General features: G+C 34.7%; 1 protein-coding gene across 1 annotated transcript; it reads right to left on the bottom strand.

Annotated features, from left to right (window-relative positions):
* Positions 1–4,102: 4,102 nt before the first annotated feature.
* LOC308244306 (NKG2-A/NKG2-B type II integral membrane protein-like) lies at positions 4,103–7,807 on the bottom strand (the record flags this gene model as incomplete). The annotated part of the gene is made up of 4 exons (XM_080660246.1): positions 4,103–4,207; positions 5,929–6,080; positions 7,170–7,265; positions 7,621–7,807. 4 exons carry the CDS (start codon positions 7,805–7,807, stop codon positions 4,103–4,105), a joined length of 540 nt encoding a protein of 179 aa, XP_080516372.1.
* Between the last annotated feature and the right edge of the window lie 3,462 nt (positions 7,808–11,269).

The following is an 11,269-nucleotide window of genomic DNA, read 5'->3' as shown; positions in this document are numbered from 1 at the left end:
GTTTCTCTGTCACATTAGCCACACTTCAATAGAGATGAGGGACATTTACAGCTTTGTAGAAAAATTTCAAACAACAGGTTACCAAAAATAAAAGTCAATAACCCCAAACTTAAAAATTATTACATGGTTTTAAATTCAGTAATACATTTCTAAATAACATATGGGCCAAAGAAGTGATCACAATGAATGATCACAATTTTACATGAATTACAAGAAATATATAACAAAAATAGTTTGTCTTGTGAAATATTGATTGCCTTAAATATATATCTTATGAAAGAGAAGAAAAGGTGGTACATTTACACAATGGAATACTACATGGCCATAAAGAAGAAGTAACTCTTACCTTTTACTACAGCATGATTGATCTGGAGAGTATTATGCTAATTGAAATAAGCCAGTCAGTGAAACACATATACCATGTAGTCTCACTTATATGTGAAATCTAATGAACAAAATAAACTGAAGAACAAAATAGAAGCAGGAGGCATGAATACATGGAACAGTTTGACAGCTGTCAGAAGAAAGGCGCCTGGAGGGACTCGATGAAAGAAGGTAAAGGGATTAGCCAAAGAACATACAGACACAACTCACAGACACAGGCAGCAGTGTGGTGATAGCCAGAGGGAAGGGGGGAAAGGGTGAGGGATAGGTGGTGGTGGGCAAAGGTAGGGAAAATGGGATATCTGTACTAGTGTCAACAATAAAAAAATAAAAGTTTTTTAAAAAAAGTAAATCCAAGCATGCATCTCAAGAAACTAAAAATGGAAAAGCTATAATTATGTGAAATTAAAACCAAATGAAGATAGCAAAACACACACACACAAAAAAAAATCAACATCAAGAAAAAGAAGAAACAAGAGTAGAGAGAATCAGCAAGGTCAAAGTTATTCTCACTGAAAATTATAAAATTGATAAGATCTGGAAAAACTAACAAAACCCAAATCTTGCATATCTAGAGTAAACAGGGGAATAGCCATATCCTGTTTGCAGGGACTAAGTAGATAATAAAGCCACATTATGAGAACATTTTAATATCTACAGTAAATTTTAAAAGTATGAAAATGCAGTGCAACAAATGGAAACCTCAGTATATCTAGCAGGTAGTGTAAGAATTGAGTTCATTTTATGAACCTTCCTACAAAAGCATTATTCAAGCTCCACTGGCATTGAGACAGAAAAAAGTTAGATAGATGGGGCAGGACCATGGGAGGAGGAAGTGAAACCAGGAACCCAGCTAGACGGAGTTACTAAGACACCCCAACTGGGGTGGGAATGAAGGGTGCGAGCCAGAGGCATGAACTTTAAAATGGATGGATATTACTAAGACAGACAGCGTGCAGATACCCAATCACAAGGCAGTGAGGCAAGCATATATACAAAACAAACAAACAAACAAACAAACGCCGGCTCCCTTTCCTTCGCCCCCAGCTTAGCGCACATGGATACCTGATGCTCCTGTGGCAGGGGAGCACATCCCCTATGACCACGTGGCTTACGGCCATATGGGCCTCTACCCATGGACTAATCCTATCTAATAAAGAGGGAATATATTAATTGACCATCATGCCCTCACAAATTGGCGGCACCCACAGCCAATAAGGAGGGAATATGCTAATTGACTGCCACGCCCTCAAAGATGGTGGTGCCCACAGCCACAAGATAGCAGCACCCAGTCTCCTCAGCCCCGCCGAGGTGCCTGCCCCCGGAGTCCCCCAGTCCCCTCAGCCCCCAGCCGCCCAGGGCCAGACCGAGGCACAGGCAAGTCTCGGATGGTGACTGCCCAGCCACCTTGGGCCACCCAAGGCTCAGGTAACCAAGGCCGGCTGAGGCTTGCACTGCTGGCAGTGGCAGCAGCAGAGGTGTGATGGGGGCATCGTCTTCCCCTGATCGCCAGGTTGCCTCCCACCCCTGAGGGCTCTCGGACTGTAAGAGGGGGCAGGCCGGGCTGAGGGACCTCCCCGTCCAGTGCATGAATTTTTATGCACTGGGCCTATAGTAGAGTTTAATTAGCTTGGATACTAAACTACTCTCGACTGTAACATGGAGAGGAAGCTCTGGACATGGGCCTACTCCTGGGACCTTGGCTGCACCTTTTCCAGGACTAGCTTCTCCCAATAAACTTTGCTTCCATTAATCCTTTTTGTCTGCAACTTCATTCTTCGATTTTCATGAGACAAGAAATGGGACTCAAAACACCCACATTTTTGGTTTCAGCATCAGTAATGAAAAATAACATTAAAAATATAACAGTACTCTTATACAAAGGCTTCCAGGAAATACCAAAAAAAAAAAAAAGGAATGCTTTTAATATAGCCTTGATATAAAAACCTGTCAAGTACATAACAAATAAAAACTCATTCTCAACTCTTTGTGAACCTGGATGAAAGAAAAACAACTTAATCTAAGTGTAATATATACACTGAATTTTGAAGAAGGACAATACTAAATAACCACTGTGGTTTTATTTCAGAAATGCAAGATTGGTTTACCATTTAAAAGAAATAAAGTTAGTTTACTTCATAAACATTATACAGAGAAAACATTTATTATTTCAACTGATGCAAAAATAATAAAAATGTAACATCATTATAAAAATATATTAGAATAATAGCAATATTATGGAATTGCTTTTATATGAGAAAGGGCTGATGAACAAAACTTTAAAACAAACCTCATACTTAAGGGTGAAATATTTAAATATGGTCCCCCAAAATAGAGGATACATACAGTACTTTTACTGTCCTTACTACTCAACATTGGAAATAAAACTCTAGCCTATGAAAATAAGTCAAGAAAAGAAAATAATTACACCATGGAAGAAGAAATAAAATAACTGTTCATATATACTATGCAGAACGTATATTTGAAATGATAAGATTAATATAAAAATCAATAGCAAATCTCAACTGCATTTATGTTTAAAGCTGCAAAAATTACTAAAGAAATTTTTAAATAAGTATACTATTTACAAAATCATAACTATAGAAGAATCATATTTCTTTGACTTCAATATAGAAAATTTTTAAACATAGTAGAGAAATTAAAGAAAGCCTAATACATGGAGGGATAAAGCATGATATTGATTGGAAGAATCAATATTGTAAAATGACATATTTATAAATTATTTAAAGTTTAAATACAGTCCCTAACATAACCTCAAGTTATGAGGTTATGTTAGGGACTGTATTGAGGTTTAATTTACAAAGAAAAAAAATCATCCATGTAGAGTATATGTCAGTGATTTTTAGTATATTCAACAGAGTTTGCAACCATCACTACTAACAAAATTTAGAAAGTACCCAGCCCCCAAAAGTAACAGTGCACCAATTAGTATTGTTTGTTATTCCTATGTCCCTTCAACCTTTGGCAACCACTAACCTACTTTCTGCCTCTGTGGGTTGGCCTATTCTTGGTAATACATATAACGTGACTCACACAACATAAGATCTTTTAGAAATGTTGAATACCACAAATATAACGTTGAGCCAAAACACATCAGACACTAAAAGCAATGAATATCTGCACTTTTGGATGTGTATGTTATTGTCCAAAAATTGTTATAGAAAATTATTTCATTATTAGAACAAGTGATATAATTCATTTGAAGACATATGTAATCATAATATTATTTCCATTTCATGAAAATAAAGTTACCCAATAGAATCCAGACTCAGGTGTTTTAACTCTAAAGCTTATGCTTACAGCTATATATTTTTGGAGATCCACAACTCCATGATGTGAGGCCATAGAGGGTTAGCAGAGCACAGTCACCTTTACCAAATGATAAGTCTGCTATTCTGTAATGAAGAAAAATGCATAATTTTGTTTTATTGTGTGGGGCCAATCCATGAAACAATAAATAGCATTTTCCATGTAACTGTAATCAGAGAATATTTTGAAGGGTAATGATATTTTTCATAGAATACTAGTAAGAGTTGGTTATTAGGAAAATTAGATAGTCATTCTTTAATATTTATATCATTTCATTAACTTTGACTATCATTCTTCATGTTTATAATTCAACTTAAACAAAAACATCAATATACTCTTCAGAATTTTTTTTTTTAATTCTCCTTTTATATAGCATTTAAAAAACAACTTACTTTAGTTTGAAAGTTGAACCATTTATCAACATCCAAGGATGATCACTGCTGTTACGAAAAACTCCAATCCATGATGGTGGTAATGTGGATTTCAGAAATTCCTACACCAAAATAAAGAATTTTTATTAAATAATCATCATGAAAGATTATTATTTTAAAGCAAGTAGTATATTCTTTCAAAAGATCCTTCATTTTGAGAACAAAATGAGATTGTTGGATCCTAATCTAACACTAAAGATATATTAAGAGTTTTTATTAAAGATACATTAAAATCACTTTTCATATTTTCAAAAACTTTCAGCAATGTTTGTACATTTTATTTAAAATTAACCCAAATATTTATGTTTAAAGGTCTCATTCTTCTTAATTTAATAAGGAAAATTCTGATTCATGTAATTTAGTAGTTACCCACATTGACAAAACTGACATAACAGAGCTTTAATTAAGTTTCCAAATACTTAAAGTATTTGATACCATGACTAAATCAATGTTATTTTCTACTATTTCTCAGATATCAGGTTTTTTAAAGAAGGGATTGTAATTAAGAAAATAAATGACATGAAAGCAAAAAGAAAAAAAAGAGAAAAGAAAAGGAAAGGAAAGAAAAGAAAAGAAAAGAAAAGAAAAGAAAAGAAAAGAAAAGAAAAGAAAAGAAAAGAAAAAGAGAGAAAAAGATTCTCTGTGTCTCACAACATTCTTTAACCAGATAAAGCTCAAATTGACCTGTTTCTGTATTGGTGGAATCCAGTGGTCCAGGTGTCAGAGACTCATTTCCCTGCTAATTAGAACTATAAATTCTGGAACTAACTAATGAAAGACATGAAGGAGAGCTCTGAAAGGTGGAATGAGAAAGAGTAAAAGGTTTGGTCCAGGATTAGGGAACACAGAGTGACAGGGTATCTTATATCCCACCCAACAGAAGGAAGTGACTTAGGCCTGATTCTTTCCAATACCCAACCTAGAAATAGGACGTGGCTCAAGGAAGCCATTCCTCCTCTGTGTTGCAAAGGGAATCTTGCCCAGCAACAGCAGGCAAGCCTAGGAGAGTGATCCATCAGGACACCTGCTGAAAAGCAATCAGAGAAACCAGGGTAGGCGAGTCAGAGGGGGGACCAGCGAAAAGGAGCCGATGACTAAAAGTAACGGACCCAGCAAGGCTCTTCATTCTGGAGGCCATGAGACTCTGTCCCCAGTGAACGACAACAGAGAGAATGGATTTTAAAATGTCACATTCACATAACTCAGCAGTGAAAATTAACAAACTGCAGGTAAATGCAAGATAGATGAAATGCAACAATATCATATGGGAGTCAAAAGGAACAGGAAGAAAATATGTTACTGTACTATTTCATTTGTATGAGTTTCAAAAACAAGCAAAGAGACTCTATAATATTAAAAGTCAGCACAGTGGGTAAGTGATGCAGGAGAAATGATGAGAGAATACACAGGAGCAGGGCTGCTAAGGAGCGCAAACTCTGTTTTGTGATCTGATTTGCAATTGTATGGTTCCATTGCCCTTGTAATCCATCTGTTCAATTATTTGTTTAGTATCCTTGATATAAGGTAAAATTAAATGGCAAAGTTTATTTTAGAAACCAAGCACTTATAGAAGCACAGTTTTCTATAAAAAGCGAGATGGGAGATTAGTAGAATAAAAATATAATATAATTAGTAGTATAATATAAAATATTATAAACTCAAACAGTGGAATTTTATACAGACTTTAAATAACTACAACTATGTATAAAAATGTGAATTCTACAAATATACTATTGACTGAAATAAGCCTTTAATAAAGTATATGAAATGTTTAACATCTTACCATTTCTTCTTCATTATCTATGTAAAGCAGATTAGAGTTCTTAGAAGCACAGGCCAGCAAACTCTCATTCCATGTTTTATTTTCAGTGCTAATGTAATAGCAATTGTTAGAATACGTAAGCCACTCCAGTGGACAATTTTCACAATGATATGCTAAAGGAAGATTATGAATTATTATCCAATAGCAATTTGAAGTTTTAAAAATAAAAATTAACTTACACACTTACATAGGTATAAATACATAGGTACATAATGTACCTATGCAACCGCATTGTCTGGCACATAGAAAACAGAACACACTCATACACACACTCACAGAAAAAGGTCAGCCAGATATCCCCTAATTTATGTGCCCATATAATGCAAATACACAAACAAAAATATCCATTCTATACATGTTCTAGAAGTCGATGAATGAAACTACTTTTTAAGAATGGTAAAATTACTTGTCTCTTATTATAGTATAGCAGTAGGAAATTTAAGCCAAACAGCAACAATGGATGTGGCAATTTAAAATTAATGTTTCTTCATAATGTTGCAAAAGAAGGAACACTCTCTTATAATAATTATTTATGAACATTTATTGCTCATTTTATAATTTATGTTCTCCCAAAAGAGTCTATTATCATTGTTGCCTAGCCTAAGATAGAGACAAAATATAAACTTTGCTAATATCAGAACTTTGGAAATCATTATGTACCTTTCTGGATCCTTGTTATTTGGGAATAATTGTTCTTCTCTGATATTACAGTAGCTAAAAAAAATTAAAATAATTCTTAAAATATCAATTAATCTAAATAAATCATAACAATTTTTGTTTCTTAGTTGTTGTATTGTCTAGGAGGAGAATTATCTGTAATAAAATTGATTTTACTAAGAAAAATTAATACAGTAATAAAGAGTTAGAGGAAAATATTTTAAAAGCCTAAAGAATCAAACTTCACCATCTCTTACAGGATGGGTTTAACCAATCTCAATATGAATTTGTACTTCTTTATAAGGTCTTTCATTCTCCTAAAGCATGTCTTTGAGATGAAATCAAAATATATGACTATATGTAAAATACTCTTTACAAACATTATGTTACTTATGCATTTGTTAAATTCAAAATAACCATTCCACATTTATTCTAAATGCATGCTTTAAAATGAAAATTCTATTCCATAATATTATGAACTGTTTAGAGGCACTGGTAATCATTAAAGTGAAAAGTGTTGTATAATCTTACAAAAATTTACTTACAGGGAATAACAGTTATCGTTACCACAGCAGACATCAGGACAAGGCAGATGACCCCTAGGGTCCCAGCAATGAGCTTCTCTGGACGTGATGGTGAAACTGCAGGAAGAGGAAAGGAAACGCTGAGAAAGGAGAGAGAGCGACAATTGTTTAGACAGTTTACATACAGAGAATCAAATACATAAACTTAGACACCAAGCCCATACCTACCACTGTAATCTTCCTCTCAGAATATACCTTTGCCTTTTCAGGAGATACAATGTTCCCTGACTTGTTGGCCAAAGACTACACCTTACAGTCCTCAGCTTTCATCTTAGAATACCGTATTCCAACTTTAAGCGCTGATTCTCACAAATGAAAAATATGTGAGCTAATGCCCTACTTTCCCCCACATCTCTGCACCCCAGCTGCACATACTAGAACAGTTATACTGTGTGGCTCTGGAACGTGTTACCTTTGGAGTGGTCCTTCTTGTCCCTCCCTTGAAGATCCCGGGGAGCATTTTGAAGAGTTAATTCTGCATAGGTTATTTCCTGCTCGGTTACTGGAATGCAGCTTTGAGTGCCCTTAGGTTTCCTTTGCTGTCTCTTGGCGGACTTGGCCAAATTCAGTTCTGCGTAGGTTACACTTTGGTTATTCATCTCTGCAGCTGGGTGGTGTTCGAGACTGTGCTCTAGGTGAAGTGTATGTATGAATAACTGGTAGGTGTAAGGCAGAGCTCCCTTACAGGAAAACTGGGCGGGGTAGAGGTTGAATATTGGGCTGACTTCCAGAATCTAAAGTTCTGCTTCTAAATTCCCTATAGGTTTAAACAAGTGTCTCATGGTAAAGTACACTTTAAAATATATTCTCTACGTTTGTCAATGTTATTTGTAGGAGCAATAAAAACATAATTAGTGAGGAGTATAGACATACATGAATAATAACATCCTTATTAATTTAAAGTCAAAATCCACAGAAGTATTTTGACACCATTAGAATGCCTGTCATAGAAATTAAATGTTTTATTAGAAAAAAGAGACGCAATATTTATAAAAAATTTGAAATCCCATAGTAAAGACCAAGTGCTGTAAGGGTGGAGCATATATAGTAATTTCCTGCACTGAATTATATTTATTTAGTGACTTGCATTTATTTATTAAAGTGGTTACGAAAATGTCTTTAATTTGAATGGTTGATGAGTTCTGAGAAATAAGTAAAAATTTAAAGATATATATTATTTGTTGAAAAATGTTACATGACACACTAAACTTACCTATAACCTAAAAAATAATAAAAATAAACAAGTAAAATATTTTAAATAATTATTTTTTAAAAATAATTGATTTAATGGGCATGATGTAAACCCATAAGATGATCAAGTATAGGTCCTTGATGGAATAACATTGTTAGTTCAAATGTTCAGAAAGACCCTTTGGTTGTTAATGTCAGTGAAAGTCACTTTAGTTGTGTAAACAATTGCAGTAATCTAGATAATGTAATTTAATAATCCAGTCAATGGGCTCTATAGTCAGAGAGACAGGAATTAATTTCTGTCTTTGAAACTTACAATGTGTGACCTTTAAAAATTTACCTATTGACAAGTAACCTACTTTACTAATCAGAAATAGAATAATATGTAAGATATATTGCATGTAAAATTTAGCACTCCAGCTGACACATAAACTCTCAATAAATGTTAATTATCTTAAGTATTATTTTAGTCACAATTTCCAAGGTATTATTTATGCTTCATATTAGTTATACACTGTAAAATAATTCAGTAAGTAGGATTTTCTTTAATCAGTATGGCTGATCTTTTTGCACTGTTTGCTCAAACTTTTAAAAAGTATTTTGACTGTTTATAATTAAGTTTAGCATTTTTACAGAAGCAACTTCATTCTGATTTTTAGTAAAAATCAAGCTGCTTTTAATCAATTTCAATAAGTGTATAAGGAATTGTGTCTGGCCTGCATCATGCAATGAATTTTTTTAAGTATCTATTTAGAAAGCTTGGGCAAAATATAAATTAATATATTATTATACCAAAAAAAAATCCCCTTGTACTGATTACAAAACTAATTATTCCTTCTCATGTTTGTAGGTTTCACTTTAAATTATTTTGATTTATAAACCCAATTATGCATGTGTGTATGCACTTTATTAATTTCCTACAGGCACAACTTTGAACATTTTAAGAAACATTTCAACATATTTCATATTTTATGGTTGCTTCTTACCCTGAATTATTCAAATAAAAACACTAATATTCCACTTTGATTTTGTTGTATATTAGTTGTCCCTCACAGCTAGCCTTTGTTTTCTCCCACTGTATGGGGTGGGCTGGTAGAGAGACAGGAGAGTAGGGACACATACCTTCTATAGGCCAGAAAGTCGTGCATCCTTTAGTGGGGAGGCCAGGTGACTCTCACAAAAGGCCCAGTCATAACTGGGTAATAAAAGGAGAATTTAAAAACGTAAATTCAGGACCAAAATAAACAATATCTGTGATCTTCACAGATTGCCCTTTAAAGGCTCAGTGTGAAGCAATAGTGGAAAAAGTAAACATCTCATCAATATGTCACTTAAGGTTTAAAAAGGTAATTCTCACACTTGGGCTATTTTGAAATCGGTTTATCACATCACACATCTCCAGAACATGAGAGACTTTGGGCTCTAGCTGAAAGTACAATCACACCTCTAAGTATGTCATTTAGAGTGTTCATTTTCAAATTCCTCTGAGAAATTGTCTTCATATTCTACAAATATGGGGGCACTGAAGCTTAACCACCCATGCAGTTCATTTGTTTCCATTTCAGTCACAAACACTGAAAAACGTATGTCTGTTAAGTACCTTACATTTAAGTTTTGAACAAGGTTGCTAAATCTTGGCATTAATACTTCTTTTTCTTATATCCTTATCATTTCATTTGTATTATCATAGAAAAATTTCTAAAAATTCCAATCAATTATCAACAAGTATTTAATGGTATTCATCACTAATTATCCTGAGAAATTATCAAATTTGTAACCATATTGTACCTGTCACCATCATTCCCAAAATAGCATATCTATTTCTCTGACTCAGTTCTGTTTTTAATTTTATTTTTCAATTTCAGTTTACATTCAATATTATTTTTGTATTAGTTTTAAGTGTACAAAATAGTGGTTAAACAATCATAGACTGAACTAAGTATTTCCCTCAATATTGAAAGTATGGTTAAGCCATATTGAATTAATAACCTTGAATGGGGGGGAAGTGGAAATATATATATATATATATATATATATATATATATATATATATTTACTCTTAAAGAAGGTTTAAAAATAATGTATATTTGAAGTTACAAATAGAAAAAAATAGTAAGTGATAGATTTTGACCCAAACAAATAATGTTAAATATCTATATATATAAAAGCCTACGTGACCGGATGACCAGACAACCAGCCGGTAGCTATGATGCGCACCAGGGGGCAAATGCTCAATGCAGGAGCTTCCCCCTGGTGGTCAGTATGCTCCCACAGCAGGAGTGCCGCTCAGCTGACACACGGGCGCCAGACACCGGGCTGAGGGCTGGCAAGCACAGCTGCGGTTGCATAAGCCTCTCCAGCAGACACTCCCCCTACGCACCTGAGAAGCCAGCAGCAGTGGCAGGCGGCAGGCACAGTGGGGCCAGGATGAGTGGGAGTGGCACAGCACCCAGCCCGGGCTCAGACTCCTCCCTGGTCGCCTGCTGCTTCGGGCACTACTTCGTGCTGTGTGTGATTGACTGGACAGCTGGCTGGAGCCAGAGGAGATGGCGGGTAAGGCTGGGCTGCGGTGGCGCGGAGGTCCACTGATCCCCACAGGCCAGGCTGAGGGACCCCACCAGGGCACGAATCCATGCACTGAGCCTCTAGTAAATAGAATAATTTTCTATTCAAATATGAAACATACCTTCCAGATATATCTATGTTGTCACAAATGGCAGGATTTTCTTTGTTTTTTAATTTACATTTTTTTTAATTGAATTTGTTGGGGGTAACCTTGGTTAATAAAATTACATATTTCAGGGGTACAATTCTATAATACATCATCTGTATATTATATTGTTTGTTCACCACCCTAAGTCAAGTCTCCT

This window comes from Plecotus auritus, assembly GCF_963455305.1.
Source record: "Plecotus auritus genome assembly, chromosome: 3".
NCBI lineage: Eukaryota > Metazoa > Chordata > Mammalia > Chiroptera > Vespertilionidae > Plecotus > Plecotus auritus.
Note: the sequence above shows the minus strand (reverse complement) of the source record. Positions and strands in the feature narration are given on the sequence as shown.